At 39.7% G+C, this 19,462-nt stretch overlaps 1 protein-coding gene across 2 annotated transcripts; it reads right to left on the reverse strand.

Moving 5' to 3' along the window:
- Positions 1–7,134: 7,134 nt before the first annotated feature.
- LOC110367451 (stress response protein NST1) lies at positions 7,135–17,938 on the reverse strand. 2 transcript variants are annotated; one of them, XM_036144781.1, is made up of 5 exons: positions 17,898–17,938; positions 15,106–15,248; positions 14,870–14,927; positions 12,738–12,797; positions 7,135–8,862 (listed from the first exon to the last, which is right to left on the reverse strand). In XM_036144781.1, the coding sequence occupies exons 3-5, from the start codon at positions 14,886–14,888 to the stop codon at positions 7,607–7,609; spliced, it is 1,335 nt and encodes a 444-aa protein (XP_036000674.1). In that variant the 5' UTR covers positions 14,889–14,927; positions 15,106–15,248; positions 17,898–17,938; the 3' UTR covers positions 7,135–7,606. The 2 variants fall into 2 exon arrangements, with proteins under 2 accessions (XP_036000674.1, XP_036000675.1); XM_036144782.1 differs by lacking the exon at positions 17,898–17,938 and having other exon boundaries at positions 15,106–17,891.
- Between the last annotated feature and the right edge of the window lie 1,524 nt (positions 17,939–19,462).

Genomic DNA, 19,462 nt, shown 5'->3' on the forward strand with positions numbered 1-19,462 from the left:
GCCCTCATTGGTCACCATGCTGCTTCATCCAAATGAGGTTGTCTGCAGTGGCGGAGCTAGACTTTTTTATTTGGGGGAGCCAGAGTGGGTCAAAGCTATTCCAGGAGTGTCCACAATCTTTAAACAATTGTAGCACCCTTACCACCACTCGATAAGGGTGTGCATCAGAATGGAGAGGTGCCTGGGTTTGATAAATGACAAAGGGTATCCAACCGAATCCAAAAATAAACAACCAACTTAAAACAACACCAAAATTAAAAAGTACCTCTTTAAAATGAAGTACTACACCAGGCAAAATGATTTATCGACTGTACCCAAAAGTGGAAATTCTCACCAGCCACTAACCTAATGCCTGTAAATGTGTGCAGTGGTGGGTAAGATTGCCAAATGCACTAGCCAAAGTAGCAGGTTTGCAATTCAAACAGAAAACACAGCATCAAATCTGTTTATCTGACCTGTTGGGGGCAGCAGTGTGCCTGAGTTGCTGCTAGGCTCTTCTAAATGCATTTAGTAACAGAAGAAAAGCTAAACGTGGACACTTGAAATGTGGGGTCATGCTCCTGTTAAGACAGGAGACGACAAAAACATTTCTCAGGAGTATAAGTGGAGGAGATAGGAAAGTCTGTCCAGCCTGTCACTACCCGATCCGTACCGGTAGCACGATCTGTACCATCAGCTCATTTGCGCACGCGCGAACAGAATAACTTCCTGGTCGCCAAAAAATAATGTAATTACGGTACTGAAAATACTTATTTATATACTTAAATCATTAAAGAATGCTAAACTATATTGTATAGAAAATATTTGAGATTTTTCAGGAAGAAATTGATGTGTTTTACATTCTCCATTGTATTGCTTGACGTCATCATCGGATATGCTCAGACGTCCGGGAATATATCATTGCATAACGTTTTGTCTGAATGCACTCTATTAGTTTTATTATTTGTTAAAACAGGACTGGGAAAAAATATTTTCATCCTTAATTATAAGGTGAATTTTGTTATACAAATAATCTTGAACTAAAATTAGTTTTATTAGAAAGTTAAAACTATCGATTAAGAGTTTAGCGCCCTCTGGTGTACAAATCATGAACAAGAGAAGACCCCGTCATAAAATTGCCCGTATTGTTTATTTATTTTTTTTACAAAATACGAACAGGGAATAGAACAAAGAACACATAACAAAGCCAAGGCATATTTTTTAAAATGCATTTATTAAGTACAAAATACACAAGTACATATGCAAATCGAAAAAATGATTAAACAAAACTGAAGAATATTTGAAGTAAAATACGTTTCTATACTCCTAAACGCGTTCATAGCTGGGGGTTTATGTACTTTAAGAAATGGTTTATATATTTTTATTTCCCTAACCACAACTAGGAAACATTTTTGCTATTCAAAAAAAACAATGTATTTTTTATGTATTTCTGTTGTTTATTTTTTAGAATATGCATTATTGCCGCAAATACCAAGATATACAAAAATAAACCCCTGCCTCGAAAAAACTAAAAAATAATAAAAAAGTAAGAAAAACAATATATTTCCCACCGGAAGTTATTCTATTCGCGCATGCGCAAATGAGCTGATGGTACGGATCGTGCTACTGGTACGGATCGGGTAGTGACACAGCCAGTGCAGTTGGACCGCCTAGTGGCAGAGGACGGGACAGAATTGTGGAACACCATTTTTTAATGTTTAATAAAAGACGAAACAAATAATGCTTAGTTCCTGTCGTTTTATTGAAACAATTCTTTATAAAGAAAAACCAGCAAGTCATATTTTGCCTGCAATAAGATATAGTTATGTAAAGTCAGCAATACTACTGTCAAATGGTGTATTAGAACTTACTCTGAACGTCCTTTTGAAGCAACTCAATCTCTAGTGCAATTTTTCTCTTTTCAAAGTTGTGGAGTTCAATTTCTCCTCTTAATTTGTGTTTTTTCAGGTCAAAATACTATTTTTGTTGTTGTTGAAGAAGCCGTTTTTATAGGGACCGGATGTCACCCTGTGTCATTTTGTGAAAGAAAAAGGGTGAAACATGCTTCATTCAACAAAAGTAAAAAACAACTTGTTTTTTTTTTTCAGCCTTTTTCTTGGTGGCTGTTATAAACAGACAAACACATCATTTAACAGTGTTTTTTAAAAAAGAGGAAGAATTTGCTTTTTAAAATACGGTATAATACTTAAAGGCTACCATTTTGTAGAATATTCTTGTGTTTCACTTTTACTTGTTCCCATGTTCTAGTGGGTCCTGTGGAGGCTCTGCAATAAACAAAGTAAATATGAAATTATTAAAACGAAAAATACATACTGTAGAAAGTGATAGAAACATCTAACATGGACACTATTTATGCATTTATTTGTCTGCTACTTTTTGCAGCCCTCTCACCTGGCATTAGCAGACTTTGAGGTGTTCCCTGTCGTTTTAATTAATGACTCAAATTCGGCATAACCTTCCATTAAAAGCTTTTCTTCTGCTTGGGAGAAAAACTGTGGGCGTTCTTTGGCCATGCTGAACAGCCAATAGCAGCGCTGCTGATCATTGTTTCTACTATCGATACATTTCCCCTTTTAAACAAACGCATGAACGCGCAGTTATCTCAGATAACTCAATCCAGCCATACTAATCATAAACAACAGGTGTGTTCGAAGAACCCAATTAGCCGGATCAGGATTAACCAGATGAAATCATCTTGGATGTCTCATTTGATCTCGGATGTTTTAAGCAACGTACGAAGAACGGACCCCAGATGTCAATAAATCTCACAATTCATATTATTCGATTGTACTGAGGGTGTTTGTAACTGTCATGATTTGTCTTCGATTAACCCAGAATACACACCACACACGGAGCTCGTTATTGAGAGTTTATTGAGTAAAGGATGAGTAGTGACTGATAAACCAGAGAAGCAGAACAGGGCTGGAACAGGGATGTAGCTGTGAGCAGGAGCTGACGGCCCGGAGAAAAAGTCCTTGATCGTTAAGCCACTGTAATACAGAGGAGGCAGGAGACCAGCGGCTAGCAGCACAGCAGAGGCAGGTGAATCCAACAATTTAGCAGAGGCTAGGAACAGAGAGGTGGCATTATAAGTCCAGGAGGTGAAGCACAGATGCGGCAGGTAAATCCAAAAGGCAGCAGAGGCATCTAGAAACTGAGAGGTGACAGGAAAAATCCAGCAACAGGCAGAGACTTAACTGAGAATCAGAGGTGGCAGAATAATCCATTAGCAGATAAGAGCAAACCAGGTTGACAGGCAAGGAGAGAATGGAGTCTGATGAATGACCAGCAGGGAAGTGAGGCCAGAGGGAGGCTTATATAGGGAATGACCAACAGGTGTGACTGATTGCAGAGGGAGTGGAGGAGGAGGAGCTGAAAACTAACATAAAAAAGCCTGATCAAAACTAAACCCTGTCAGTAACCGAGACAAATGTCATAGAAAAAAATAAAAAATAGTGGCTGATAAAATGGTAGAGTTGCTGGTACAATATCTTTTCCACCTGCCACAGTGGCTGGAGGAAAACAAAATGGAATACATTCATAAATTAATCTCCTATGGAATATGTACCGATCTGTCCTTTTAGCAAGAGGACAAAAATACATAAAAATGTTCCTTTGCCTGGACCATTAAGTCACATTTGCTGCACAATAAAGAGGAAAACTTAACACGCTGCAGGTCTCTGCTTAAACTGTGGTGAGCCAACATTCACACGATTCCACTCAGTCAAGTTGTTCTCATAAGATCTCAAAGAGGGGAACACATAACGGGGCTGCTTAGAAAATAAACAGGTTTTTACATCTTGAGTCAAAACTTCAACCATTATATATTTCAGTATTTGCCTGTAATAATCTGCATTTTCATTCCTTCTTTAATAAATGTTATGCATCCCTTCATTCCATCCTTTAAGCTAACATAACCTTTAATAACTAAATCGAGCCTGGGTTTCAGCCAAGTTCCTGAGATAATGTCTGATTTCTCTTTAAGGTGTTTAATAAAGCCTTTAAATTCCCATCCCTCTGTTAGACTTTTTGAATGTTTTGCATCCAACTGGTCCTCTCACTTGGTTCACCCAGCTCTCCATGTGGCTCAGGGTTTTAATTAATATGTTCCCATGAAAGAAGAAGAGTTTCTCTGCTCCTACAATTATTTTCATTTATTTTTAAGTGCTAATTTCAGCTAGCTGCTTGTGTTTGGAGTCTGACCAAACAATTCCTTTACTGGTTTTGCACTTGACTTATTTGTCATTTCATGAGCCAAATAGTTACTAATCGAAAGACTTAAGCTATTGAGCTATTTTTGATGCTTTATTTTTGAAACCATTCCTGTTATGGGCTAAAACAATGGCTTGTTTTTGTTAATGTAGTTACATGATTGTTGTGCAACATTTTTCAACGTTTAGTTTATGCATGCGTATTTGGATAAGTGTTTTAATATGTTAAGTACTGGCTTAAACTCAAGTGCACTTAATGTTTTATTTTTGGTATAGATATAATTGAGGTTATTGAGCTATTTAAATGAAATTGATTGGATTAATTATTCAATTATCTTCTTGGTTGTATGTTGCATTGACAATTATGCATTCATTTGAATTGCTTTAATTTGTTTTTCAACATGAATGTTTAGTTGGTAAACACTAATATTTTTTGTTAAAGGATAGAGGCTAAATAAAATACAAAATTTGTGCCCCCCCCCCTATAAAGGAAAAAACGTCAAGAAAAATGCAACGAAATCAAACTCCTCTTCAGAAGTATATATTTAATTTGCTGTCAAAAAACAAAAAAAATATTATTATTAATATATTAATTAAAACTTCAACAAGATATTGCAATTTTTCCCCAGAATTCGGAAATGTATAAATCTACAACACTTTGAAATTATAGATTGAAGTTAGAACAGTAGGTCTATGAATAAAATGTTTTAACCAAACATTCATTAGTTCATCTACTGCATGTTTTCTGTCTGTGAAAAACTTAAATACAGTTTCTATTAACTGCACTAAAACATTTCCACCTAACAACAAAAAAACTCACCTTCTCTAAACAACAGAACCAGATGTACTTCTTCTAGTGACACTGGATCCGACAAACTCCTGTTAGATCATGTTTATGTCCAGCTTCACTTTATGGACATTACATAATTCTACATTGTAGAGTCTATACTGGGCCATCGTAGCGTACATCCAAGTCTTTAACCAGGAACTGAAACTCCTCTCAGCTTCGCATGAAGACAAGCAGCGCCACCGAGTCCTCATGAGAACCAGGACCTGATCGAAGGAGTCCTTCACCTCCACTGGAGTCCCACATGTCTGTGCCTCCACACAGACATGTTTGCTGTGAAGGAGAGGAAACTTCACAGAGAGAGAGAAGGTCTGTTCAGCTCAGCGTCCTGATCCAGGGAAGGAGGATTCTCTCTCTGCCTTTTGCAGAATCTTTAGATGTTCCTGGTCAACGTTCACCAAACTGGACCTCCATGTAGAACTTAGAAGAACTCTAACTTGTAGAGATTCACTGCTTTCCTCACAAATTTTTCCCCAAACGGCGACAATGTTGTGTATCAAGTTTTTTCATTTTTCTTTACCAATCAAAATGAAACAATCATTACAAGATATTAGACATGTGTCAAACTAAACATCTGAGACACTAGTAGCTAGTTTTACCAAACAAAACATAATCAAAGCTTTGACTTCACACTTAAATTAAAAAACTTGATCTCTAAGAACAAACCTAAAAAAATGAAATGAGATTTCTGACCCTGTACATTAGGATATTTGTTTAACTATCAAGCTGATAAAAAAGAGGCAGGTTTTGCATAAAGTGGGAGAAATGTCCCTTTATGTGTTATAATCTTTATGCTCATTGAACAAGTGATTTGATAAATGACTTTTACACTTTTCTCATGTGTCTCTGAAACATGGAACAGCAAAGACCCTTGGAGACGACATGTGGACCAAACCACTTTGTGGAATAGGGGTGTCAGAATCTTTTATTAGTAAACTCATTTTAAAGGGGAAGTCCGGTCAACAAAGAAAAAACAGGGGATCATTAGCTATACCTAAAACTAATATGTTTGTGGTTATGTAATGAATTTAGCGTTAATCAATAAGAAAAAGAAAAAAACATAAATTGTTGTCTGGATCACTATGTATGGGGGTGGCCATTACTGCCCAAATATGGGCAGTAATGGCCACCTGACGGCAGTTCTCCGCGCATTACAAGCTCATTCAATAGGAGCTGTTGTACACAGCTGCGATCAGAAACAATTATTTCGGATTTCCAGAGGACTTCACCATTGAAATTCGCGAGAGCTATTGTTGAAGCAACAAAGCTCATGTGCATGGCAGTTGGATGTTCCAATACATCGGGTAAAAGGTGAAAAAACATTTGTTTTTTCACCTTTGCGATTCATCATCCACCATGGGCTGTTTTGCTTGATTACCAACTTGAAGAGGGAGGATTTGCCTTCGTGCTTCTGGCCAAAGAGAAAACACGTCGTCTGTAGCCAACATTTGGAAGAAGAATGTCTTCAAGATGACATGAGAGCGAGACTTTTTGGTATGTTTTTCTTTTTTATAATGTAGAATTTGCCGGAACATTTGTTTACCCGACCAGAGCGGCAGAGGGATACGACACTCTTAGAAAGAGTGCTCACTGTTGTGAAGCCCACTTATTTTATGCAGCTTTGGTCTTATTTTTTTCTAAAGTCGCTTGTATATTTCATGAGTTGCGGGTTGCAGTTTTTTGGGCTTGTTTCTGAAAGTGAAGTCGATTTTTTTTCGGGTCTACTAAGTGACGATGAAATATCCCTCATAACGCGCTTCAGCTCATCCTGACAGGAGCAGAGTAAACTCAGAATGAGCTGATCTGGCCGTATTTTCTGCAGTTTACTGTTGCAATAACTGATGACTATAAACAATAAATGCTTAATACCACATCTATCTTTGTTTAGGGGTTAAATTGGGGCTTGATCTACAGCCAATCCCACGACCTGACGTCACAAACTGGGAGGTGGCAGTACTGTTCTTCACCAAGATGGCTGCCCCTATAAAAGGACCTTCAAATGAAATTACTCTTAGTTAAAATCTTATCATTTATTGAACAGTATGTAATAATTTTATATTTAAAGTACTTTCAGCAGTTTGAATTCTGATTTTGACCGGACTTCTCCTTTAATGTACAGCAGTGTTTTTTTTAAAGATATTTGTGTCTACAATGATTTTGTGGAGGCGGGACAGACATATTTTTGAAAGGGGGGTTTGGATGGATACTCTGCATCTCTTTCTCCTCCCACCCCCACAAGAGTCCTATAAAGGATTTCCACCTATATAGAACTGTAATGTACTGAGGAACCAAATTGTGACAATACTACGTTTCACCCTGTGGACCAATGTAGGTATTACACCGTCCAACCTGCTCAGCTCAGGATGCAGACCCCACATCACCTGGAAATGCTTAGACTCACTGACAAAATCACATTGATACATTTTCAAGTCTCATTCACTATTTACACACCTTAACACTTATAAATGGGATCTAATGTTAACACTTTAACTCATGCATTATTAGTACAGGCAGTTCTGCCCGTATCACTTCTGCACGGTGTTAAAAACTATCGAGTGTTAACTGATCCAAGGATAACGAAAAATAATAACAACAAAAAAGTAACAAACACATAATTCCATTTCCTTCTTTTCCGGGAGAACTCCTCTTGGAGCATTTTGTACCTCGTCTTCTCGTCCTCCAGCTCCTTCTTCTTTTCCTGCAGGTTCTGTTTCAGTTCCTGATGTGTTTGTTTCCAGATTTTGTCCTTTTCTTTATCCCAAGCATTTCGCTCCCTGATCCTCTCTCCTGTACACTGATCCAGCCTCTTCTCAGCCGCCTCTCTTTGCTCTCGTTCAAAATTTGCTAGTTTTTCCAAAGCATCAAACTTTTGCTTCCACTGTGACTCATTTAGTTTTTTCCATTTTCTTTTGTCTTCCTCATGTTCTTTCTCTCTCTTCTCACGCTCCTTCTCCAGGGAATCATCTTTTTCCTTCAGCAGCTGAACTTTCTGTTTTTTCTCCTGTTCAAGTTGAGCTTGCAGGGCTTTAATTTCTTCTCTTTGTTTTTTCTGCTGCTCTTCTTTCTTGTCCTTTACTTCTATCTCTTTCCTGAGTGGTTCTCTTGACTGACGATCTTCTTCTATCTTATGTTTCACATCTTGGAGTTCAGTTTTAGGTTTTACACTTCTCCCAATCAGGACCCTGATAAACATGTCCTTTGAGAAGAATATAGACCTTTGTCCACTTATCGTTTCCACCATCTCCAAGAGTTCTGGGACCTGCTGCTGGTCTTTGACGTTGACGACAACATATCTTCTCCCGCAGCTATTAATGAGCTCCTGGATGTCTCTGTCTTTTTCCACAATTTTAACCACATCTGGAGCTTTAGGATCTGACTCCACAGTGAACAAAATCATGGTGAAGTCATTGACCACAGAGCTGAACGTGTCCTGGATGGTCTGTAACTCTCCCTTGTCTTCATCAGTGAGGGGACCCACAGGTAGGACCAGGATGAAGGCGTGGACCCCCTCAGGATCACAGAGGGAGACGCACCTGAATGATTCCTCCATCACTTCCTGCTCTGATCTTCCATACAAGGCAGGCAGCTCCACCACAGAAACCCAACGTCCGCTGACCTCTCCCTGGTTTTTAACGCTCTCTGATATCTTGGAGGCTGAATGAAGCTCAGTCTGACCTAAGATGGCCTTGGCTGCTGAGGTCTTCCCTGCTCCCTTTCTTCCAAACAGAAGCAGGTTTAAAGGGGCTTTAGCTTTTACAGTCATGGTTAGACTTCCATCCTCATCTCCATTGTTCTGCTCCGACACTAGAATTAAAAATGGGAAAAGTGTGTGTAAAAAACTGTTGCTGGTGTCCAGTTTTACCCAAAAGTAAAAAAACTCAAGATAAGTCAGTAAATCCAAACGCCTCCAGAAGTCAGAATCTTTTCGTCAATGCAGATCTCAAATCCAAATATAATTAGTAAGTTTATTAAACTAAGGTACAATCAAGACTAATTAAAACTAATCCTTCCATTGCCACCACATGCACGCTCAGTATGAGGGATTGCTGCAAACTTAACAACTTAATACAATTTACTGTCCACTGTTGCTACATGCTTGTCAACAAGGAGGTTCTGCTGTAAAGTCATCATCCATTGTCCATTGCATTGAGTCATTGACTTGCAGCAATCCCTCTTGCTCATCAATCAGTTGAAACAAATATTTACATACATGTATCAAAAGACATTTTCCCCAGTGACTCACTTCCAATCAGGACTTCTCCAGTTTTAGGTCAGTTAGGAGTACCGCACCAATTTATGTTTGCTGAATACCAAAATAATGTATATACATTTTTATCACTTCTTTTCAAGTTGGAAGTTTAGATCAACTAAGACTGGTGTAGGTTTAAACAGTTTTGGAAACACGAGATGATAATCTTGTGGTTTTCTAAGCATCTGATAGGTTAATTTTAGGGCTGGGCAACGATTAAAATATTTAATCGCAATTAATCGCCCTAATTAATCGCGATTAATCGCGATTAATCGCATTGTATTTACAAACTCCAAGAATGAATTCAAAAGTAGTGTAAAGAGCACTTTTATTTTAATGTTCTGCTGCCATATGAACAAAAGTGTTGTAACATTTGTAGCACTTATTTTATACTGGATATTTTCAACCCATCTATTGAATTTAGTGCACTAGTTGATCTTTTCTTTATAAGAGAACAGCAAGCACTGCAGCCAAAATATGGCCTTTTTTGACCTGCTGTATATTAGCCAGTCCCTAAGCTTGATGTATCATGAAACTGTTGACATTTTGGGTTTTGTGGTTTTTATTTTATTATTACAATTTAATAATAATAATAATAATAATAATAATAATAATAATGTTCAGTGTTTTTTCGCTAATCCACCTCTTATATGTTTCAATCCTTATGTAATTTTGTCTGTGTTGTGTGCACCTGCCTGTTGCTTTAATCCTATAAATTTCCCCGTCGTGGGATAAAAAAAGGATTAGCTAATGTTATCTTATCTTAAATAACACATTTTAATATATGTACTGGGTTCTTTCAAGGTCTTAATGACATGTTATGTGTGGGCTCCAGTAACATCCATCCATCCATCCATCCATCCATCCATCCATCCATCCATCCATCCATCCATCCATCCATCCATCCATCCATCCATCCATCCATCCATCCATCCATCCATCCACTGATCTACCTGGATGTTCCATGGAGGACTGAAACGCCTCAGTCAGAGACGTCTGTGGGTCTGTCGGGGCAGTGAGAGAAGTTTCGTCTCCTCTCTCCGTTTCTGTGGCTCGACGTTTTCATGTTTTTTCACGTGCTTAGATAAATTTGTTGTGTTTCCACTGAAATGAACCGGCTTTTTACAAAACATACAGCTTGATTTAATTTACGGTATTAAAATAAAGCCAAACGGTGCTACTTCCTCTGTTCATGTTTTTTCGCTGCTGCGGTCTCTCTCAGCTGTTTGTGTATTAAGTTTGTGTGAGAGCTGAGTGGGCGGGCCAGGCTGAGCCTGCGTGCTGATTGGCTGGCGCCGCTGAGCCATGTACGAGAGGGGAGGGGGAGCACCAGAGTGCTGCCGTGACAGCGGGCTGCAGTCAGCGCGCCTGCTGACTGACACTGACTGAAAGCATGTGAGCAACATGCGTTAATGCGCGATAAAATAAATATCGCCGTTAATAGTCTAATGAATTAACGCGAAATTAACGCGTTAACTTGCCCAGCCCTAGTTAATTTACATCATTCCATTAAAAAGGAAGCACAGCTATGGATGCTACTCCCCAAACACGCTGCTTTCTCCTGTGATGCCTAGAATAAAAAAAAAAAAAGCCAACATATCAGGAGGAGAGCTGTCGTCCTCCAGGAGTCCGGTTCATCATTCGGTACTAAGAGGTATAATTATCTCCATCATTATTCTGAGATTTATCATAAATAAATTATGATGGTGATCCTAACTGATGCAAAACAGCAAATGTTTACAGACGAATCACACTCCTAAGCCTCCCTGGTAAGGTCTATTCAGGGGTTCTGGAAAGGAGGGTCCGTCGGATAGTCGAATCTCGGTTTCAGGAAGAGCAGTGTGGTTTTCGTCCTGGCCGTGGAACACTGGATCAGCTCTGCACCCTCAGCAGGATCCTGGAGGGGTTATGGGAGTTTGCCCAACCAGTCTACATGTGCTTTGTGGATCTGGAGAAGGCATTCAACCGTGTCCCCCGAGGGATCCTGTGGGGGGTACTCCGGGAGTATGGAGTACCGGACCCTTTAATAAGGGCTGTCAGGTCTCTGTACGACCGGTGTCAGAGTCTGGTCCGCATTGCCGACAGTAAGTCGGACTCGTTTCCGGTGAGAGTTGGACTCCGCCAAGGTTGCCCTTTGTCACCAATTCTGTTCATAACTTTTATAGACAGAATTTCTAGGCGCAGCCAAGGTGTTGAGGGGATCCGTTTTGGTGGCCTTAGGATTGCGTCTCTGCTATTTGCGGATGACGTGGTCCTATTGGCTTCATCAGGGCGTGATCTACATCTACTCTCACTGGAGCGGTTTGCAGCCGAGTGTGAAGTGGCCGGGATGAAAATCAGTGCCTCCAAATCCGAGACCATGGTCTTGAACCGGAAAAGGGTAGAGTGCCTTCTCCGGGTTGAGGAGGATGTGCTGCCCCTAGTGGAGAAGTTCAAGTATCTTGGGGTCTTGTTCACGAATGAGGGGAAGATGGAGCACAGGCGGATTGGTGCGGCGTCTGCTGTGAAGCGGGCGCTTTAACCCATCCCTCAGTGAGGGATGGGTTAAAGGCGCCAAGAGAGCATTCTGGGACTAAAGGAGGAAAAACACCGGACGCGTTGTGGTGCGTAAGTGCAGCAAACGCAGGTCCACGCTTAGGTTAGCTTTTTAATCAGTCAATAAATGTATAATACGCACGCACAAGCATATTTACGCCACGTGGAGCCTAAATTAGATTGAAGTTCTAATTTCAGATGCATATACGCTCCTGTTCGGCATGGAATAAACGGGAAAACAACATCCTGTGTCAAAGTTCTTTTGCGGAAGTATCCCAAAATAAGAGTTGTTAAAAATAAAGCACTATGGATGATGTAGTTGTGACAAGCAAACAAACTAAAATATGTGATTTCTAATCAGTTATGGTCAAGATAGGGACTTTTTGGTGATCAAAACATAGGATATATTACTAATAATTTGTCCACAACAAAATATCTTCTCTCCGCAGAATCATACAGCTGTGAAGCATACATTGCAGCGTCTGGTGTATATTTATGTTTTTAAAAACACACCCGTAAACCGCAACGTTTATGTTACGTGCCCGGTGTTTTTCCTCCTAAAAGTGTTGCTCCGGGACCCAGAGTTGCAGTCTGTGAGAGTCAGATCAGCAACTTTGAAGCCACTGCAAGACGCGAGCGCTCTGTTCTCTGACCACTAGGCCACCACTCCATAATTACCACTAATCCAATATTTGCTGATTCATTTGGTTTTGGGGGATAGTTTAGACTCCTTCCCTAAGAATTCTACATTACTGCAGGTTGGGTCCTGAACACACACACAGACACACACACACACACACAGATACACACACACACACACACACACACACACACACACACACACACACACACACACACTAAAGCCAACATTTAGTCTCAGTTCAGTTGTACTTACTGTCTGGACGAATAATTTCGTTGCTCCCGCAGCGCTTCATTGAGCTGCCATCATTTGTCCCTGCAGAAGTAAAAACCACTGAGTTAAAGTGACCACACTTGAATAACATTATTGTTACTGTAAATAACAAAACTGATCAAATGAAGCAGAACATGCAGGACTGACACTTCGTATTAAGTATTAAAATAAAAAGATAAATCAACTTGGTATACTAAATACAGTCAGATACTTTTAATACTTTGAGAGCCATGAAAAGGGTAGAGTGCCTTCTGCGGGTCGGGGAGGAGTTTAAGTATCTTTGGTCTTGTTCACGAATGAGGGAAAGATGGAACAGGCGCTGTACCGATCCGTTGTGGTGAAGAGAGAGCTGAGCCAAAAGGCGAAGCTCTCGATTTACCAGTCGATCTACGTTCCTACCCTCATCTATGGTCATGAGATTTGGGTCCTGATCGAAAGAACGAGATCCCGGATACAAGCGGCTGAAATGAGTTTTCTTCGTGGAGTGTCTGGGCTCTCATCTGGAGGGGACTCAGAGTAAAGCCGCTGCTCCTCCACGTCGAGGGGAGCCAGTTGAGGTGGCTCGGGCATCTGGTCAGGATGCCTCCTGGACGCCTCCCTGGTGAGGTGTTCCGGGCACGTCCCACCGCGAGGAGGCCCAGGGGGAGACCCAGGACACGCTGGAGGGACTATGTCTCTCTGCTGGCCTGGGAACGCCTTGGGATTCCTCCTGAGGAGCTGGCCCAAGTGGCTGGGGAGAGGAAGGTCTGGGCCTCCCTACTGAAGCTGCTACCCCCGCGACCCGACCCCGGATAAAAGGAAGAAGATGGATGGATGGACTTTAATACTTAAAGCCACCTGTAACAGAACAGTCATCAAGAAAATCTCAACATTCAAGAAGGTATTTTATGAGGACCAACATAAGGACATAATTTAGTACATTTGTTTGGTCCAAATTTATTCTATACAAGCAGTGTCGGTCCGTCTGTTTGGTCGCTCGATTATTGAACTGTAACACCATCAACATAAAGTTCTGCTCAAATGCAGCAGATTAAACCAGAAGAGCACGACAGTATATAATTCTGGGTCTATTAAACCGGTTCCTCTGAATCTGGCCAGGTTGTGACCTGAAGTAAGAGAAATGCATGTTTGTTTTTGTTTGTTTTTCTGCAATAAAAATGTATGCATTATTTTGGACTTTAACATAATGTCCAATGAAATTTGAGTTCAGAAATGTTCATCTCTAATTTGGTGAGGATAAATTTCCCAGAACTCCCCGACCCGATGCAGAAACACTGGGAAGGATTTATTGGCACTATGCATATGATTCTGTCTAAATCGGAATTAAATCAGTATTTCTTTATAATACAAGTGTAGTTAAAGACTGTCTGTGTGGTCCACCACCAACAACCTCCTTTAGAAAACCTCAATGTCAAAGGAACTGATCGTCAACTTTAGATATTGAGTCTGTTATTATAAACAGGGTGGAGACTGTGCCACGTTTAAGGTTCCCAGGCACCTACATCTTTGAGGACCTGACCTGGAAAGTCAACTCCACTTCAGTCCTGAAGAAGGCACAGCAGAGACTTCCTGAGGATCCTCAGGAAGAACAACCTGAGAACTGAGCTCTTGGTGTCCTTCTATCTCTGCTTTGTGTTATTGATGCTGGGCTATGGCATCCAGCTGGGGTTATCCAGCTGCTCCAGAGGGTCATAAACACTGACCAGAGACTCACTGGCTGCTCTCTTCCATCTCTGAGGGAGATATGCAGGACCCACTGCCTCGGGAGAGCCCACAGCATCATCAGAGACCCGTTCCACTCCGGCCATCACCTCTTTCAGGGCAATAAAGCAGGAACTAACAGACTAAAAAACAGTTTCTACCCAAGAACTGAAAAGCACAATTTCATCCAAACCCTGATCATCATGTATTCATTTAACCAAGTTGTTTCTGTGTTTCTAGTACATTTTAGATATACTTATTTATTATTATTTATTGCACTGCCATTTTTTTCTTTAAATTTTGTTGTCCTTTCTAGCACAATGACAATAAAAAGAATCCTGATTCTGTTTTATTTAATGGTGTTTCCACATTCCACAATACCAAGTACCAGTGGAGAAAGAGGCTTTACTCACCACGCTCTGCAGCTGCCATGCTGTCTCCTGGCTTTGGTCACCACTGGCTAACTTTGAGCTTGGAAAAATGTAAAAAAAAAAATAATTTTACCTCCAGGACAAATCTCAGTGATCATATATTTCAGTGCTGGTATTGAAAAAATGACTTCGAAGCAGCAGAAAACAAGTGTTTATTTCTGATTGGTTCTGGTTCTGTCAGTTAGCTCTCATCACCGACCTGCACAGGAGATCCTCACCTAGTTTCCTGTTTATTCAGCTGATGCTGCAGAAGAAAAGTCCTAATTTGTTCATTATTTCCTTGCTGTCTGCTGTCATTCCCAGTTTGCCTGCAGCTCCCAGCAGAAGGTCCCTGTTTTCAGCAGCTAGAGGTCAGCAGCTCCTGAGGAGAGAATGAGCACAGAAAAAGTCCAGAAGCAGGAGATCGGTCTCTCATTTCCATCCAGTTGTGTTTCATTGAGGACTTTTCCTCCAAAAAGGTTCTGGTTCTTAACCAGGACTGGTGCTAGAGCCAGTTCTAACCTGGTTCTATCAAAGAACCAGTCCACTTTTCCATGGAGCCACCTAATTACTGCATCGAGAACATCTTTGCACGTTAATCACGTTTAATTGTAATTATGTGTTTTGTGAGGATCATAGTGCACGGAGACAATTCAGCCTCATCAATGAGAACATTTTACCCTGCAAGCAGCTGCTCTACCGTCCCTGTTGGAGCCTATTAAGAATGAGACAAATTTGTTTTTTTGCTGATGTGTTGATGTTACAGATATAAGGTTGTGTGAATGGTAGAGCTACTGTTTATTTGTTTATGTATTGGTTTTGCTTAGACCCTCCTCCTTGTCAGCCAGCCTCCTGCTGTGATTAGTGAGTCGAAAAAAACTCCTAAAGACTACTCTGGCAATTTTTGATTTTTAGGAAGTTATTTTTGATGCAAGAGTAGCTGTAACAGTCCCTGTCTTAGTTTATTACCACTGTTTTAAAATAGTAATAAACACACCATGATCATCTGATCTCTGATCCACACCAGCAGCTGGAAAACAGAACCCAGCTTTTATCCTGTTAGTTTAGCGGTTAGCTTCAGTGTTAGCCTGGACTGGGCCTGGGATAGTCTCCAACCCGGTCTCGGTGGAAGACTGGATTGGTTATCACTGCATAGCTGCCGTGCAGTCTGTGGATGGGTAGGGTTTTCTCAGCTATTTTAGACCACAGGTCAAAGTTCTGTAAGGCAGGAAACTGAAGGCCATAAAGTTTATTGATTGCTATCGCAGAGCAGAGCTTGAATGTGACTTATAATGAAAATGTGCTCTGAGAAGTCTACGAGTATTTACAGTAAACTCTAGAGATCAGAGATCATTTCCCCTGATCTGCAGGAAACTTTACATCCACATTTTACCCTAAACAGGTCTGGGAGAATTTCTCCACTCTGCTGGAGTTTCTTCCAGTTCACTGGTGACTCATGTGATGCTTCAAAAAGGATATTTTCTGATATCTTTAGTTTTTCTATTGTTTTTGTATAGCACGAGTGCCGCTAATTCTCCTCATACCTGTTCTGGTCTGAATACAGCCAAGGTGGTGTATGTGTGTAACAGGTCAAAGTTCTGTAAGGCAGGAAACTGAAGCCCATAAAGTTTACTGATTGCTGTCGCAGAGCAGAGCTTGAATGTGACTTATAATGAAAATGTGCTCTGAGAAGTCTACAAGTATTTACAGTAAACTCTAGAGATCAGATGCTTCTCTTACCAAGAACACCATTAGAGATCCTTTGAGAAGGGTTTTAAAGCTGAACTAAACCTGGTTCATATAAGCAGAGGTGAAAACTGGGCAGACTGCATTGAATTTAGCTGAAGAACACAGTAAATTGTCTGAATCTAATCTGGTTGTATGATAAAAACACATAATAATAATATTACTTGATAATAATGTCTTCTCTAACTGATGTATTTAGCATAAACAACATGTGACCAAAACCCTAAAAGAGATTTCTAATTTTCGGTTTTAAGCCTTTTAGGGTAACTGTGAAAAAACAGAAATAAAATGAGTAAAATTACTATTATTAGTAATATGTATAATGGATTACATTGAAGTTTTATGTTATTGTTGTTTAATATTATTTCTATGGGTGTTTCTCGATAAAAATTAGGGAAATATTACGCAAATAAAAAAGTGAAGTAGAAGAAGTAAATGAACAACATAAAGTAAAGTCCTGCACAAAGCATTAAAAGTGTCAGTCTGTAATGTAAAACTAAGATCGTTTCAGTTGTGTTTTTTAGATTCATACAGATTTGACATGAGGGACACAACATAAATAAAAAATACATTGACGAAAACAGAGAGAGAGAGACAGGTATAACTCCTGCATTAACTCACATATTAACAAGTTATACTTTAGACTGCCCTAAAACAAGATAAGGAAACTGTCTCCTCCTCCTCCTCTTCAAATGAAAAACAGTGTAGCCTGAGAGAAATCAACCAATCAGGAGAGGGGGTGGTTGTAAAAGAAAGTCCATGTAATAAGCAGGAAAACGAGAACGTTAAATAATAACGTTCTGCAGTTTTGGGTCTAAATGTTCAGATTTTTTTTTCTGTTGTTTATTTAAACTTATTGCCCCAAAACAGCAGAAACCAGAAAACCATAGTACGAGTTGCATGAGAATAAAAACATCTGCTGCCCTCCTTGTTCCTCGTTAATGTTAAACTCCTGTTAAGTTCAATTTCAGAATCCAGACCCAAATACATTCTAATCATTATCATTGAATCTTTGAGAAATAATTTCTCTGTTAAGTTCACCAGACGTGTTTTTTTTTTTTTTTTTTTTTCACATTCACGCCTCGACTGCGGAGTTTTATTGCTTTATGTTTCCACGCAGTTCACGTTTAACACGTCCGTTAATTTAATGGATGTGCTTTAAAAATCACCTGCAGAATCACAACAATCTGATTCAGTTTTCTACAAATCCTCTCTGACAAAATCCGGAGACTTTGACCATCTTTCTGTATTAAACTAGAGAAACATCGACATGAACCAAACTCACCTTCAGCTGCTTGACGTTCGACTGATTAATACCGAAAGTAATTCCATCTTTATTCACCAAGCCCGCTAGGGGGCGCCTGTAAGCAAATTGTACAAGTTACGTAATTAAGACACTGAGAAGGATGGCTTTTCTTCTGTTGATTTGATTACTGGAGAACAGCAGGCTCAGTTTGTGCCAGTGGCAGCTGCATTACTAAGGGATTCATCAGACATTTTCTATCGTTTATTTTTTTTTATGAATCTGAAAGTCACAAATTTCCTCCAGACTGTTTTTGATTGATGGTTTTTCACCCTCAGGTGCTTTCACGGGCTTCTGATTAAGACATGAAATTAAATAAAAACTTTGTTTTAATGAAATGTGTGAAAATCTCTTTACATTTAGATCTACACATTAACACATTCCTTTTCTAAAGAAAATGTAGTGTACATGCATATATATGTTACTAATTTGTTCCTCATTATCAAAAGTCTGATGGACATTTCTATGACTGACTCCGTAATTAGAACATTAAAAAGATTGTGACTGAGAAGGATACATTAGGTTACACATTAATTCTAATTTTGGGTTAGATATGGAGACCAATGATTTAGAATCCATGATGGTTGACGTTATTTAGTGCAGGGCGTTTAAATGGCGGCAGACCAAACCACGTTTCATCAGTTACTAGAAAAGCTCTGTTTGGATTTAATACTAACTTAAACTATTATACTGGTTGATCTGAACCCTGGCATGAATAAGCATGGCACTTCTCTATAAGAGGCTTTTAACATGTTCTGTAAATTCTGCTTTTAGAGATTCAGTTAACAGAATAGAATGGAGTTGAAAAAATTTAAAATCATACAAAGATCAGAATTTGAAACTGATGAATGCAGATATATTCAGTACCATGAAAAAAGAAATACCACTTTTGAGATATGTGAAAGATAAGTAAAGAGCTCTCCAGACTCCAGTGTTTCAAAAAAATTAAGAAACCAAGTGTTATGGCCAGTGGCCTTTAGCTGTCTTGGTTTTCCTTTTTCAAATGTTTGCAGGTGCAGTTCCAGTTTTCTGCAAGCTGGTGCCACTGTGGGAGTTTTCAGACCTCCTGAAGTTCTTCCTGTTTTGCCTCCAGTCACTTCCTGCTGCCATCATCCTCGTTGTGGATTGGACATTTTAGCTGTAACACTGTTGATCCGTTAATTGCTGGTTGTGTCACTAGTTTGATGTTATTTTGCCTTTGCCCTTTTGGTTTGTTTCAGTGTTGATGCTGTTTCCAACATCAACACGTCAGTTATTATGGCCTTAAGTCATTTCAGGGTAATTAGATCACGTCCTGTCCTTTGAAAGTGTACTTATTGTTTCCATCACTCCTGTTCTAAAGCCAACTGAGCAATAAATCCTTACATTTCTACATAACCTTTCCGTGTTGGCTCTAAATGTTAGTTCCACCTAGACAAGTTGGGTTGTAACACCAAGTAAAACAAATAAGGAGAAAAGACTGTGACTTTAAAGAGGATTGAGTCAGATATCAACTACAACAGAAATAAACTCTTGGCTGTCTTGTTTTTATTCCTCGCTGATGATAT

Source organism: Fundulus heteroclitus, chromosome 12, assembly GCF_011125445.2.
Source record: "Fundulus heteroclitus isolate FHET01 chromosome 12, MU-UCD_Fhet_4.1, whole genome shotgun sequence".
In the NCBI taxonomy this organism is placed as follows: Eukaryota; Metazoa; Chordata; class Actinopteri; order Cyprinodontiformes; family Fundulidae; genus Fundulus; species Fundulus heteroclitus.